The sequence below is a fragment of the Labrus bergylta genome, chromosome 3 (assembly GCF_963930695.1).
Source record: "Labrus bergylta chromosome 3, fLabBer1.1, whole genome shotgun sequence".
Classification (NCBI taxonomy): Eukaryota; Metazoa; Chordata; class Actinopteri; order Labriformes; family Labridae; genus Labrus; species Labrus bergylta.
Window position 1 is genome coordinate 8358649 of NC_089197.1, and position 13412 is coordinate 8372060.

The window sequence follows — 13412 nt, forward strand, 5'->3', positions numbered from 1 at the left end:
GTTTTCTGTATCCAGAGGTGTTGTTTGTAAACAGGCAAAGGCAGGCAACTGCTTGGGGCCCCAGGCCAGTCGGGGGACCCCAAGGGCTGAGAAACTTTAAACAGCAGCAGGTGCTCAAAATTTGCAAATTCTGCAATGACAGAAGGAAACCTCCCTAAGGTGGCCCCATCTAACAGCACTCCCTCTCCCAGCACTACAATGCATTATTGCTTTGCAAATCAACATTTGTCAATAAAAGTCAGCGAAGGAAAATGAAAATGAGTGATGCGTCTGGGAGTGAAAAAAGAAAGAACGCTGGTCGGAGGGGCCCCAGCAGACTCTAGAATCGCCACTGTCAGTATCACAATTGTTCTCGTTGGTGTAAGTCGTTGACAAATGTTTTAGCCAGCATACGGTGTACGGTGACAGCCAAACACGACAACCATGTCATCACCAGAAACTCATCCCACTTTAAGACTTTAAAACAAGATGTCATGGACTGAAGTCCATCCTGAACAAACTCCAGAACCCATCCTTAGCCCCTGACCCCCCCAGGGTCACAGCCACCTGTTCGTAGATACCCAGTAAGGAGAGGACCGCCATCATACCTCACCGACTTTTAATAATGTAAACAGACTGAAAGGTATAATACAAAAGAAAGATTTGAGTTTGATTGGTTAATAGTTATTGTTAAAAAAATAGTAAAGAAAAGAGGGTTGTAACGTTTGTTAATTCAATCGTTCATGTACAACATTCATCTTTCATTTTAGCTGGCGAATATCTGATGTTTAAACACGTCTTTCCCCTCATGATGATTTTTCAAAGAAAGTAAAAGTCAGGTTCCACCGAGATTTGAACTCGGATCGCTGGATTCAGAGTCCAGAGTGCTAACCATTACACCATGGAACCGTGTGTCCTGCGCACACACTACTTAATATTTTCAACTAGCTTTTAACTTGATTTAATTTTTTTAGTCGTTGTAGTTTAACGTCTTAGAACACGAGATGTTGTTTTGTACTTAAGCATTATGCATTTGATTTATATCTGCGAGTGGGTTTGTGATTTGTGGCTCTCTTACGTCACTTCCTTCCTCCCCCTTCCTTGAAACGTAAAAAAAAGGCTGCTTACGATCTGAGAATGAACCAAACCAGATTTACTTCACCTTTCTGAGAAACCAGGTAAGAATCAGACAATTAGGTTATATTTATTAGCACGTTAGCCGATAATGTGCAAAAGTTATTTTTGACCTCAGATTTTCTGTAGAATATTTATTTACTTGAGAGTAGCCTAAGGTGAAAATTAACGTTTAGTGTGTATTAAACAGATACTGCCATTGCCAAACTACATTTTTAACTCTTAAAAACTCTATTAGGCTATTTACTTTTTGCAAGAAACAAACTTTTGAATCACTATAGCCTAAATACTAAACGGAAAACAGAAAAAAAGTGTATCTTTATAGTGTCTTAGAGCCTAAAAAACACATTTATTGTGGATTTATCCTGGAGAAAAAGCTCTTTAAACACAAGAAACAGAACAGAAAAATACATTTTAAATAAAAATATATCTGAATAAGGTCATAATTCCTAGATTTTTTAGTTTTAGCCTGCTTAGTTTAACCCATTTAATCGCTCACTGATTTATTAATCTTATTTTTATGAAATTGGGATGATCATTCCTTTTTTTTTTCATTTCCTTTTTTTTATTATTGGTGTTGTTTGAGTGATTAATATAAATGATTCGCTCTCTCAGTTTGCAGTCCCTCCTCCCACCACCAGGTGTCAGTGTAACACAACAGATGACCTGAGAGGAGACTGATTCTGTACCTTAGAAGCTCAGGTAGCATACTGCAGGCAGGTTCAATAAGGAATATATATATATTAGATCATACCCTCACATCACAATTTATCAAAGAAAACGAATAATTGATTACAAAACTAGGTAAATAAATGTGTGGTCAATAACAAGTTATGATGTGTGTTTAATCTGTATCATCAGTCGTGAATGTTTGGGTGAGTGTGAAAGCATTATGTGGTGTGAGGTGTGGAAGAGTGCACTCACACAAATAACTAAAGCAATAAATGTGCAAGTTTAGTGTTGGTCTGGCAGAGAGAGAGAGAGAGAGAGAGAGAGATTGGTACAGGAAGCTGGGCTTTTATATCCTGAGGGGAGCCATGGGCCCAGGTGCTCCAGGTCTAGCAGGATATAGGAATCAAAAACGGTTTAATGCCAAATGCATTTACACATATAAGGAATTTGACTCCTTGTTTTGGTGCAAAAACAAAACGCAAAGGACTAAAGATAAAATAGTAAGAAGCAGATCCACTACCAGCTCTTTGGTCGCCCACGGCCCTGTTCTCAGCCTCCTCACCCTTGCTGATACGTCCAACTACAGCAAAGTCGTCAGAAAACTTCTGAAGGTGTCAGGACTCGGTGATGTAGATAAAGTCTGTGGTGTAGAGGAAGGGAGACAGGACCGTCCCCTGTGTGGCCCCGGTGTTCCTGAACAATCTGTCTGACTCACAGTGTCGTAAGCGCGCACATACTGTGGTCTGCCAGTCAGGAAGTCAACAATCAAGGACTCAAGAGGAGCCTCAACCTGCACCGTTGTCATCTTCTCACCCAGTAGAGCCGGTCTAATAGTGTCACACGCTCAGGAGAAGTCAGGAAACATGATTCTCACAGTGCTGTTCGGCATGTTCAGGTGAGTGTAGACTCGGATCAGCAAGAAAGGGATGGCGTCCTCGACTCTCAGGATCCTGCTGCTCCTACACTCACCTGGACAAGCCGAACAGCACTGTGAGGAAGATAGGGCAGTGGTTTGTCATTTGTAAGTCAAACAGTGATAGCTCACACACGTGTTCTTTGTTAATGTTGTGAGTGTGCTGCAAGTTCATTCAGTCAGTATTGATCCTGTTAATGAGTGTTGTTCAAAAAGCACTACAACAAATGTGTCTGTCGGAGAATCAGAGAGCACTCAGACTTCCTGTATGTTTCATATTCAGAGAGAGAGAGAGAGAGAGCGAGCGAGCAGCGTAAAGTGGGTGATATTAGATTCATGTGTAAGCTGAAGCTGTGGCTCTATGGACGTGTCCGCAGGAGGAAACTGCAGAGTGAAAATCCTGCAGACAGAAATGAGATCGATCCGCCTGAAAAGATGGAAACATGAGACTTTGTTTTGGGGGAAAGCAGCAGCATTAACAGGCGTCGACTCTGCGGCTCAGACATCGAAGCTGAGGGTCAAACATGCACAACTACCAATGTCACCTGTACACCTGTGATGGAAAGCACATTACGTTATCCACAGATATTATCTATCTGATGACGCCACACAAACATGTGACATAGTGTCTGAAGCTCAACAAGGACAAAACAGATGTTTGAATCATTGATTGAAAGACTAGTTTAAGACAAGATTCATTTTTGTAAGTCTTTAGCACTTCTCTGAGAGCACCGACCTCCTGTGGAGTGGCTGGCTCTATAGTTCATCTCTCAGGACGTGATTCAGTTCATCAAGTGTCCATGTTGTTCATATGAAGGATGAGAGTGTTTTGGAGCGAGGCTGATTCGACTGATAGGTGAGCGTGTTGCAGCTGACTCCATTGTTCTGCTTCAAAAAGACCTCTTCAGAAAGCAACGAGTGACATCACTGAGACGACGTCCATGTTTTATACAGTCGATGGTTGCAAGAAGACGTCTAAATATTTCAAATCAGACATGGAAATTAACTTACTTCCAAGTTGATTTATAACCTCAGAGAACATTTTCAGTCCCAGTTAAGAGCTTAGAGTGTTTTCTTTCCATTCTGTAAAATTGATGATAAAGTAGCGTATATGCTTTAGGGCAGTGGTTCTGAACTGGTCTAGTCTAAGGACCCACAACCACCTCCTTTATGAAAATCGGGACCCAAGTTTCTGATGTTTTTTCAACTAATCAGATTTATTGATTGAGAAATAGTGCAGTTTGGACCTCAGATGGAATGAAATGAATGACGAAACAAAGAGAAGGGAAAAGCCAACATGTTTTAAGTGCGCTTCATAGACTTTTTTGACACATTATTTTTTCCAGTCACATGTTTGCGACCCACTGAAAATGGCTTTTGGGTCCCGACCCACCATTTGAGAACCACTGCTTTAGGGCGTGTATACCTGTGTTTTTTAACAGTTCGCTACCAGGTAGGAAGCACAAGAATGCATATCCTCCTCAGAGGCCAATATTGACACCTCTAGTTTGAAAAAAAACAAGCTGGTAAGGTAATGGGGAGCCCAAACCTACAGCTGGAGTCCAGATCTTCTTTTATACAGTCTCTAGTGATGATAGGAGGGGAAATGGACATTTATACTTCCTGTTGTTTTAGGCACACTTCCATCATTGGTTCAATTAGACAAATTAACTTAAAAATCCTTGCACTTGTCCACAGCTCAATGTAACCCTGAATGTAGTGTTCTCTCTACCTGTAAGTCAGCTCAGTCCTCGTCAGTGAAACATTAAAGTGTTGATTGATCTCCATACTTTGCTGCACCAGTGACCCTCTGAATGTGGCGATCAGTAAAATGATACCATCCTCAGGTGAACACAGCAGGTCCAGCAGGCAGCGGGGGCCGCGCGGTAGCCGGCAGTTAAAAAGCCGATGTGCTGCTGCAGCAGGAACACGGTGATATAACCACAGTTGGCTGCTCACGATAATCAGAATAAATGTCCTGGTGGTGTTTCAGTGCTGCAGGGACAAGCCTCCACCTGAACTGAACAACCTCTGAACAGCAGCCTGAAACCTGAGACCACCAGCTGCTGCTGCAGCAGGAGGCTTGACAGCTCATTCAAAAGGCCCCTTCCTCTGTCTGTGTCAACTCGCATTCATCTTATTTCCTATAAAAGGACAGAACAGATGACTCTCATTTATCTGGTTCATTTTCAGTGTTTTCAATAAATAACCTTCCCGCAGTGCTCTGCCCGCTCTGAGACATTACAGCATGACGGTACGTGCTACATGACCATGTAGCAGCTACACCTTTGAGTCCTCTGTATTATTTGACTAATTTACATCATTGCTGTAGAGTTTTGAGGTTTTGATGTTTCACAGTGTTTTTGAACATATATTTGGGAAACCTGAGTGTCTACTGACCCACAAAATGTCCTTTGCTTGTGGTCTGTAAAAGTCTTACAACACAGAGAAAAATGCCCTGTTTCAAATTTGCTCTCCTTGTGATGTCACAGTGGGATTCTGGTAAAAAAAAAAAAAAAAAAATCCCCTCCACCCATGGACTCCACCCCCAGCCTAGAACAAAACTTTTGCACAGGTCTGCCATTTTTGTTCTTGCTACAAAGGAGTGATGTCTACGGGGAAAACTCAGGGGGGGCTCATTACATTTAAAGAGACACACACACCAAAACGGAGCGTTCTGAGAGAGCTGGTTTATACAGGGTCACAAACCTCCTCTGGTGCTTGATTCATTCTGTTCTAGTGCAACTTTTGGGCCAAGATAAAGGCGACGTAAATTACAGGTGAGACGAAACAGAGACCGAGTAGCAGTTTGCCCATCACATCTCTCGATCCTGAACCTGAAACTCTACAGAAAAAAATCTTGACGGAGCATCGAGCAACAGAAAAATCTTTTATTTGATTTCAAGCCACAAAACCTTTTCTCTTAAATGACTGAAAGCTCTACTATAAAGTCGGTTGGCAGCAGGAAAAGATTTATCAAAGCCGAAGTTTACAAGTGAGACGACAGAGAGCCCTTCCATCAACTGAACTACAGTTTACTATGATTGTCATTAGGCACCAGAAAACGTTAAACTAGACCAGGTGTACAAATTAACCACAGCTAGAAGCCTTTACAACATGCACTTCACAAAGAAAGATTGCATAGCTCTTCACTGTTTTGCCCTTTAAATCTGTGCTTGTCTAAAAGAATCCAGTCAGTGGATCTGGCCTCTCTGCAAAGCACTGAAGTCAAAAAAGCCCTGTTCCCTTTACTCTGCAGTGTCTCCACGTGTCTGAGGGGAGCAAACCCGTCCATAGGAGACGTCCGAGCTGCAGAGAAGGTATAAAATTAGCCCCATCTTGGTTGTCAGTCCTTCTCATGAGTTTATAAATAAATGAACAAGAAAAGAGTTTCATGCAGTAACAACTTTTTTCAAACTTCCACGTCTCTCTGTAGGACGCGAGTTGGCAAGAAAATAGCCTGTGCTTCTCTGAGTCCGGGCCGGACTCTGTGTCAGGTCTCGGGTTCTGCTGGAGAAGAAAGACTCTCCACCGGCGATAGAAAGGACAGGCACTGAGTCGAGGTGGTGTCTGAGGTTCAGGTGGAGGTGGAGTTCTGGTGGAGGGTGAAGACCGGTGGAAGCAGGAAAACAGTCAGAGTGAGATGTCTGTCCTCTGCAGGATCTCAGCATTGTCTCATATTCGTATGTGGAAGTTACTGCAAAACACAAAAACATGACGATGAGCTTTAAAACAGTAGAGACAACCGATAGGAAAGATTCATGCAGCTTCACTTAAAAAAGCATAGTCCATTCATTCATCATTATCATCTTTTCCATGAAAGGTGTTGTGTCAGCCACCCATCCATACATCCATTTTCTTCCACATATCCAGGGTCAGGTTCTAGGGGCATCAAGCTAAGCTAGTTAGCCCTGATCTCCGTCCCAGCAGCAACAGTTTCCAGCTCCCCAGGGTGTCCTTCAAGCTCTGAGTGTCCCTCCAATTTGCTTAGCACATGTCCCACCTTAACTCAGCAGCTGAACAAAGAGGCCCCACATTAATCCACCACGAGAGGACAATGAAAAACCTTTTAACAGGCAGAAACGTCGAGCAGAACCAGACTTGTTCTGGGTCTTTTCCCAAATAGGATGTGACAAAAGACCTCCAAAAGATAGGTACCCTAACCAGATGCCTGACCCTCCTCAACTGGCTCCTTGTGATGCAAGAGTGGAGGAACTTACACAGTTTGAGCACAAGCAGAGGAAAAAGGCTTTGAGCGCACAGTGTTTCATGTTGTTTCCTTCTTTTTAAAGCTACCTGAGGACAGACGTTGCACCAACTGATCAACTTGTTGGATTCTTTGGTCCCCCAGTAAAAAAGACGTGTGTCAGTCCGTATTGAGTGACTGAGCTGACCTTTCATAAAGGTGCATCAGAATACAGAGCTCTCTTTCTAAATGTAACAGCTCCTCTCTATCAGCAAACACTCGAACACAGCTTCATTACAGTTATCTGTCTGGGCGCCATGGTAACGAGAACACAGAGGCCTCTTTTCCAGCTAATCTGTCACCAGATTTATGACTGGAATCAATGACTGGATAAATCCTGTCCTCTTCCTGTTCTCCTTCATCATCCTGACTAAATGAAGACGTGAGAACACACAACCACAACAAAGCGTGCAGGACTAGGGGGAGTATGTGTTTCCCTTTTTTTTCCAAGAGGGTATGAAACACGACTTCTTCATTTCACCTTCAAACTCTGAAATGTTTTCTCTAAAAACCCTGCCCATGCACTCAAATAGTCCCTGCTTGTGCTTAGATTCTCACTGCTATACTCAAACTGTTACTGGAACTGCGCTCAGGCTGTTTGTTTTCTGTTCATTTCCTGTGCAAGCAACAATTTTTCCATTTCCACATTCAGATCCTCCGATGACATTTAACAAAATCCTTATATCAAGAGTTTAAAGCCTGTTACCAAGACAACCCGCTACCCCAATAGCCTACTCATTACTATAAGTCCAGGAACTACCAATCCCACAATCCATTGCGAATGATACCTCTTCTTTTTTCTTTTTTTTGTGTGTGTGCCTTTATTGTAGAGATAGGACAGTGGATAGAGTCAGATATCAGGGAGAGAGAGAGAGTGGGGAAAGAACCCGGGCCGCCCGCCTGAAGGATCACAGCCTCCGTACATTGGGCGAGCGCACCAGCTGCTGTGCCTCGATACCTCTTCTTCTTAAATGAAACTTTGGTTGTTGTAACTTGTAGTTTGTGTTGTGTGAATATGTAAGTTAGGCTACATTCACTGCGGCATAGCAAGGTTATTCGTACATGTTGTGTTAGCTTACTTACTTGCTGGCCTGCTAGCTAAGCGATCATTTCACGCAGGGTGCAGAGAGGCGGGAAACATTGCCATGGTAACAGCAAGCTCCACCAATCGGAGACATCTGCTGTGACACTCTGTGATCGTTCGTACTGTAGTTCTGTAGTTCTGCAAATTAACCTTTTTTTTCTAAAACGAGGTTGATGTCATACAAACTTCTGTCTTCTGCAGGAGCATGAACCATCGTTTCAGACTCAGGTGGCTCGCGGTCAGTCTACCTTGGATGGTTGTGACATTATGGCTAATAGTCAAATCCACTATGGAGAAAATTAATGGGATTTTTACTTTCAGAACCACACTGTTGAGCTCTAAAGTTAAAGCACAGGCAGAGTGAATCAAAGTACAAGCAGGGAAACCATGAGTGTCCTACAGTCTTATCTTTTGGTTTAATCCCTGAGATTTCAGTCTTGTTGATTTGGCGACCATTGTGGCTATACAGCCGGTGACTGCTGAGTTGTTTCACGCAATGTTTGAGTCCTGATTTTGAGAGAAACCATAGACATACCTCAGGAAGTCGGGAGCCTTTGAGATCATGTTCTCAAAGTCTGAGAAGGAGAGCTTGCTGTCTCCGTCGAGGTCGGCCTCCTCGATGGCTTTATCGCACACCAGCGTGACCTCCTCCGGGGTCAGCTCTCCTTTGGTCAGCTTGTTCAGAGTCTTTGTCAGGTCTTCCTTGCAGATGAAGTTGTCCCTGTTATAGTCTGGAGCACAAGCAGAAGATCACAGTTCAGTAAACATGAATGAGTAACAAAAACTGTTGAAATTAAATTGGTAAGATTTAATCATTGCCCTTTATGTTAAGTTTAGGAACACAGTATAGCTAAAATACTGTATCTAATGTTATCTTTTCCATCGTTATGTTGTTATTTTTCATGCATTTTTTGTAAAACCAAATGTTAATGTTGTAAAGAAATGCCGTCACAGTGACCCAGCATCAAAAGGATCCGGTTTAGACTGTTCAGCTCTGAGGGTCTCACCGTAGATCTTGAAGGCGTAAATGGTCTTTAGCTCTCTGGGTGAAGTTTCACAGAGAGCAGAAAACATGTCGACAAAGTCGTTGAAGCTGAGGTTCCCCTGCCTGTCCTCTGAGAACGTCTCCACGATTCTGTCTCTGAACGGGTTCTCCTGTCAGCACAAACACGCACACACAGCAACTTTAACAACAAACACAATGAAGTATTTATACAATGTTTCATTTATACGTTACTTAATGTAACTAAAGGAGACAAACATTTCACAGCTAACAAGATAACCATTTTGAACCGAGGTCTCTCCGTCAGGGGCGTTTCCAAAGGGCCCACCTTGAATTCTTATTTGCCACCCCAAGATTTCTTTCTTATTACTTAATGATTGGTAATTGCCTTGCCAGAGGTGGGACTTATGTTGAAATGCTCCATTCTGGATTTCTTGCAACAAGCAGCTCATAGTTTTAGGTGTGCAGATGATTTACTGCATTTTTTAAAATACTTTAAATTGTGACTTTGTGACGAGTCTTTGAAGAATTAAACTTAGAAGATGTATGTTGCCCTGATCTTGTGTTACTTTAAAGTCGATGTGATTAGTGCAGACAGCAGGGGTGAATAAACGCTCTTTATTTTATTTATTTGTATTTTTTATTTTATTTAACCTTACACCTGGCAAAGACAGGCAGCAGCAAAAACACAAAGTTATAGACAGAGACACAAATACAGACAAAGTGCAATTCACAAAACATTACATTTTGCATAAAGAATAGAATCATCTATGAGTCAAATCTGTGAGTCAGAAGTTCAAGCAGTCGAGCTAAAACATCAGCATCCAATACAATCTGCTTCCATGTCTTTGATTTGAGATTTCAAAACCTTTAAGGACACCAGCTCCTTGAGTTTTAAGTCGTTCTGTGACAGATTCCAGGCTGAGGGTGCAGGATACCCAAAAGCCCTTATCCCAATTTATTAGTGTGTGTGTGCACAAACTTCAGGCCACCCCTGCACAAGTCAGCGCCCCAGTTGGGCCACCCAAGTCCGGCAAGTCTGGACACGCACCTGCTCTCTGTAGTGCAGAGTTTACTGCCCTGAAATGTATTGAAGAGTGTTTAAAGAACATTTACATATTTGACTGAAGCAGCATGGACAGAGCTCGGGTCGTCATTTTTAATTGATTTTCTGTTTTACTGTCCAAACCCCGCTCTGACATGATAAGATGTATCGTGGACAACCTGTGCAGGCGTGTTACCAGCTCTCTACCTTCAGCTCAGGCATGCTGACGATGAGCGTCAGAGGAACGCGGATGTCCGGGTTGTTGGTATAATCCAGCGGCACTAAATGTGGAGCCAGCTCTCGAAATCTGCCATGTAACCTGCAAACACAACAAACACATGGGTCACACCTCAGGTGTTAGAGCAGGGGAACCTTCTCTACCCACCTCTCAAAGCCAAGTTACATTGTAACTGAATACGAGGTGCAGTGTTGGATAGTTTCAAAGCCTGGAAAGGTTTTAAAGGAAGAATGTGCGACTTTTTGACCCAGTAGATGTCGCCCTTGAGCACCAGCAAGAAACCAAAACAAACTGCTGTTTGGCTGTATGTGTCATACTGAGCCTCCGCTAACTTCCAGCGACACACCTGCAGCTCGCTCCCCTCGCAGACGAAATTGTCCTTGGCTCGAGATGATTGCCTGTGTTAGCTGGTAGTGAGTATGATAAGCAGCGATGTTACTCCTCTTTTCTGCAGTCCTTGACTCAAACAGCTTTTTGTTCACAAGGGGAGGAGTCTGCCTTTTCAGTGAACACCTCCCTGTCCGACCATTATCCCTGCCACACAACGTGGGGTAAGAGAGACAGCCCCGCCCACTAGTTGCATAAGAACAACCAAATCGACTTTGAGATGCATAACTTGATTTTTGTTTTTGGGATGTTTTTGAGCACTCGTCTGCTGCTGTCTACGGCCCTGCTGGTGAAACAGGGCGGGATGGTGTGGAGACAGGAGGGGAGGGAGGAGCTTGTTAGAGAGTTTTGGTTTTGATATGAAAATCTGCTCTGAAAGTCTAAACATATAAGCCTTTTATCAGCAGCATAGTATCTAAATTTGAGGGCATATCTTAGAGATTCCATGCTCAAATTGTGTAATGCTAACCTAAAAACTCTTCCCTGACACTCACGACGCCCCTGCTTGTGCTTCGATTTCTCTGCTTGGACTCAAGAGATATTGTTGCTTTCACAGTTTTCCTCCACTAAAGCTTCAGACTTCTTCTCTTGTCTAAAAGTTGTGTGCAATCTGTACAAGTGTCAATATCCTGAGTGCAAGGATGTATGGTTTGAGCACAAGCAGAGGAAACACAATCGCAAGCGGGGGTGGTTTTTTTTCTTGGGTGATAACATAAACGGTAAGTAATTCATGCTCTCAAAGTGAACAACGCCACTCGTACAGCAGCTACACTGATCTTTCATTAAAGCAATATGTGTTCTTTTTTTTTTAATCTTGCCCTGAATATGTTTGACTTCTGGAGAATTGTCTTCTCCTGCTTTCTTTTAACCCTTCACTGCAATTCTTGACTGGGAGAATTGTAAACAAAGGTTTTTATTGGTCTGTGTGTTGTAAAGGACTTTGTCAGAATCAGCCGACTGACATTCAGTCTGGTTTGCTTTTGTAGTCCTTAAAGAGGCGGCAGGATTCAACTGAATGTGTTTCATAACCAGCTTAAAAAGTACTGGCAGTAAGTTTAATTGATGAAATAAAACATCCTCAAGGTAGAAAGACAGTTTGGCTACACGATGGCAGCTGTACTGAGGGTAAAATGACAGATCCTATGTCTGAACTGATCTCTGTTGGGTGTCAGTGGGTTTAACGAACAGACAGGCGTGGCTGTTATGTAACAGTTCTCCTCACACTCAGCGGACCGTCATGCACCTCACCTGAAGGTTTTTTTTTTTTGGTGTGTGTGTGTGTGTGTTGAGACCTTTGACAGCAAACTCACCGCAGGACCTCTTTCCTGGTGAAGAAGGTGCAGTCCTGTAAACAGACAGAGTCACAGTGAGTCACAGAGATGCTGCTCCTCTGGGAGGATCTGCTTTCACACAGTCAGTCAGCCTCACAGCAGCATCATCACATGCAGCAGGATGCAGAGGGAGGCTGGAGTTTAGCCAATCAGCAACAGGAGAGACACCCTGCCCTGCCCGCTCTTCTTTATTCCACTCTTTTGTATTAAATTGAATCATAAAACACCGCATGGTCACCTGAATAAAAGTGGAGGATCATGAAAGAAACACCACTGCTAAGATCTGAGTTTGTATTTACGGTAATAACCGGTTGTCAGCGCGGTGTAAACACATCACCTGATACGCCTCCAGCTGCTCATCGGTGAAGGTTGTCTGCTTGTTGCCCATCCTGCTCGGCTGACTTTCCCATCACACAGCTGCATCAGTCCCCGCTGCTCCCCAGATCTGTTTAAATCAATTTATAACGACATGTCTCGGTCCGACAGGTGGTCCAACATTCAAGGTACTGGTCCGGATTTAATTCCGCTTCGTGTCCTGGTCGCAGCGCAGCTCTCATCTGCCGTTTCAGCGCAGAGAACAAATGTGATTTTGACGCCTCAGCGGTGCGGGCACCAGAGTGCTGCCTTCAGGTGCTGCTCGTACACACAAGCTCTTTATGAGGGAACGAGTGAAGATCTACTGAGTGGGAATGAAGATTTATCTTGAAAAAATATATAAATAGAATATGCTTGGGTACAAAAACACATGATAAAGGAAAAGTACCTTGAACACTTAACGCTATTTATAAGATTTAAGACTTTATCTTCGAGGTTTAGACGTAGCCTGCAGGTGTAAAATGTGAAGCCAATGCCCAAGCGCCTTAATCCTGCATTCTCACCATTGGCCAGCAGGAGGAAACTCCAAATGTTTGGAGACAGAAGTCTGCATCTATAGAGGTCTATGGGACAATTAGACAACATTTTACTTTTTACATTTATTTTTTCTAAAGAGTTCAGGGTCTAAATCACCATCTTCTGCAACACAACATATTGTTTTTGAAAACTTTGGCCTCATTTATATTGAAATAGAGGGTAAAGTAGGACATGTAAGAAAAAAGCTTTTGGAACAAGGGCAACCTGAAAATATCTTGTTTAGTGTTCTGTGAGACAAAAAGACTATATGTGTGTGCAGTTCATTTTTTTTTCAATAGCACATTTAGTTAAAAGTGTGTTTAACTAAAGCAAGCCAATAAACGTCTGAGTTACTACTATCTTGCTAATCAGGTTAACGCTAGCATTGGCAGATAACTTAACGATTTCCAACCCTCACTTCTTTCCAGTCCTAGACATTTGTCCGAATAGGCTTTTGCACAAAAAACTAACTAACTAACTTAAACAAGA

The 13412-nt window shown here is 42.9% G+C and overlaps 1 protein-coding gene and 1 non-coding gene across 2 annotated transcripts; both read right to left on the bottom strand.

Moving 5' to 3' along the window:
* Positions 1 to 816: 816 nt before the first annotated feature.
* On the bottom strand, positions 817 to 888 carry trnaq-cug (transfer RNA glutamine (anticodon CUG)). Its single transcript has one exon. It is a non-coding gene; the product is annotated as a tRNA-Gln (tRNA).
* Positions 889 to 5575: 4687 nt separating this feature from the next.
* On the bottom strand, positions 5576 to 12657 carry LOC109999459 (calcium and integrin-binding family member 2). The gene is made up of 6 exons (XM_020654515.3): positions 12370 to 12657; positions 12012 to 12046; positions 10284 to 10395; positions 9036 to 9183; positions 8564 to 8759; positions 5576 to 6395 (listed from the first exon to the last, which is right to left on the bottom strand). The coding sequence occupies exons 1-6, from the start codon at positions 12418 to 12420 to the stop codon at positions 6374 to 6376; spliced, it is 564 nt and encodes a 187-aa protein (XP_020510171.1). The 5' UTR covers positions 12421 to 12657; the 3' UTR covers positions 5576 to 6373.
* Between the last annotated feature and the right edge of the window lie 755 nt (positions 12658 to 13412).

Bases quoted from the DNA above. Each gene is read 5' to 3' on its own strand.
- LOC109999459 (XM_020654515.3), bottom strand. From the start codon at position 12,420: ATGGGCAACAAGCAGACAACCTTCACCGATGAGCAGCTGGAGGCGTAT. The intron at 9,184-10,283 runs GTAGAGAGCTGG...TTGTGCTGACAG, and splicing joins TCAGCATGCCTGAGCTGAAG to GAGAACCCGTTCAGAGACAG. The intron at 8,760-9,035 runs GTGAGACCCTCA...CTTGTGCTCCAG, and splicing joins TTACGCCTTCAAGATCTACG to ACTATAACAGGGACAACTTC.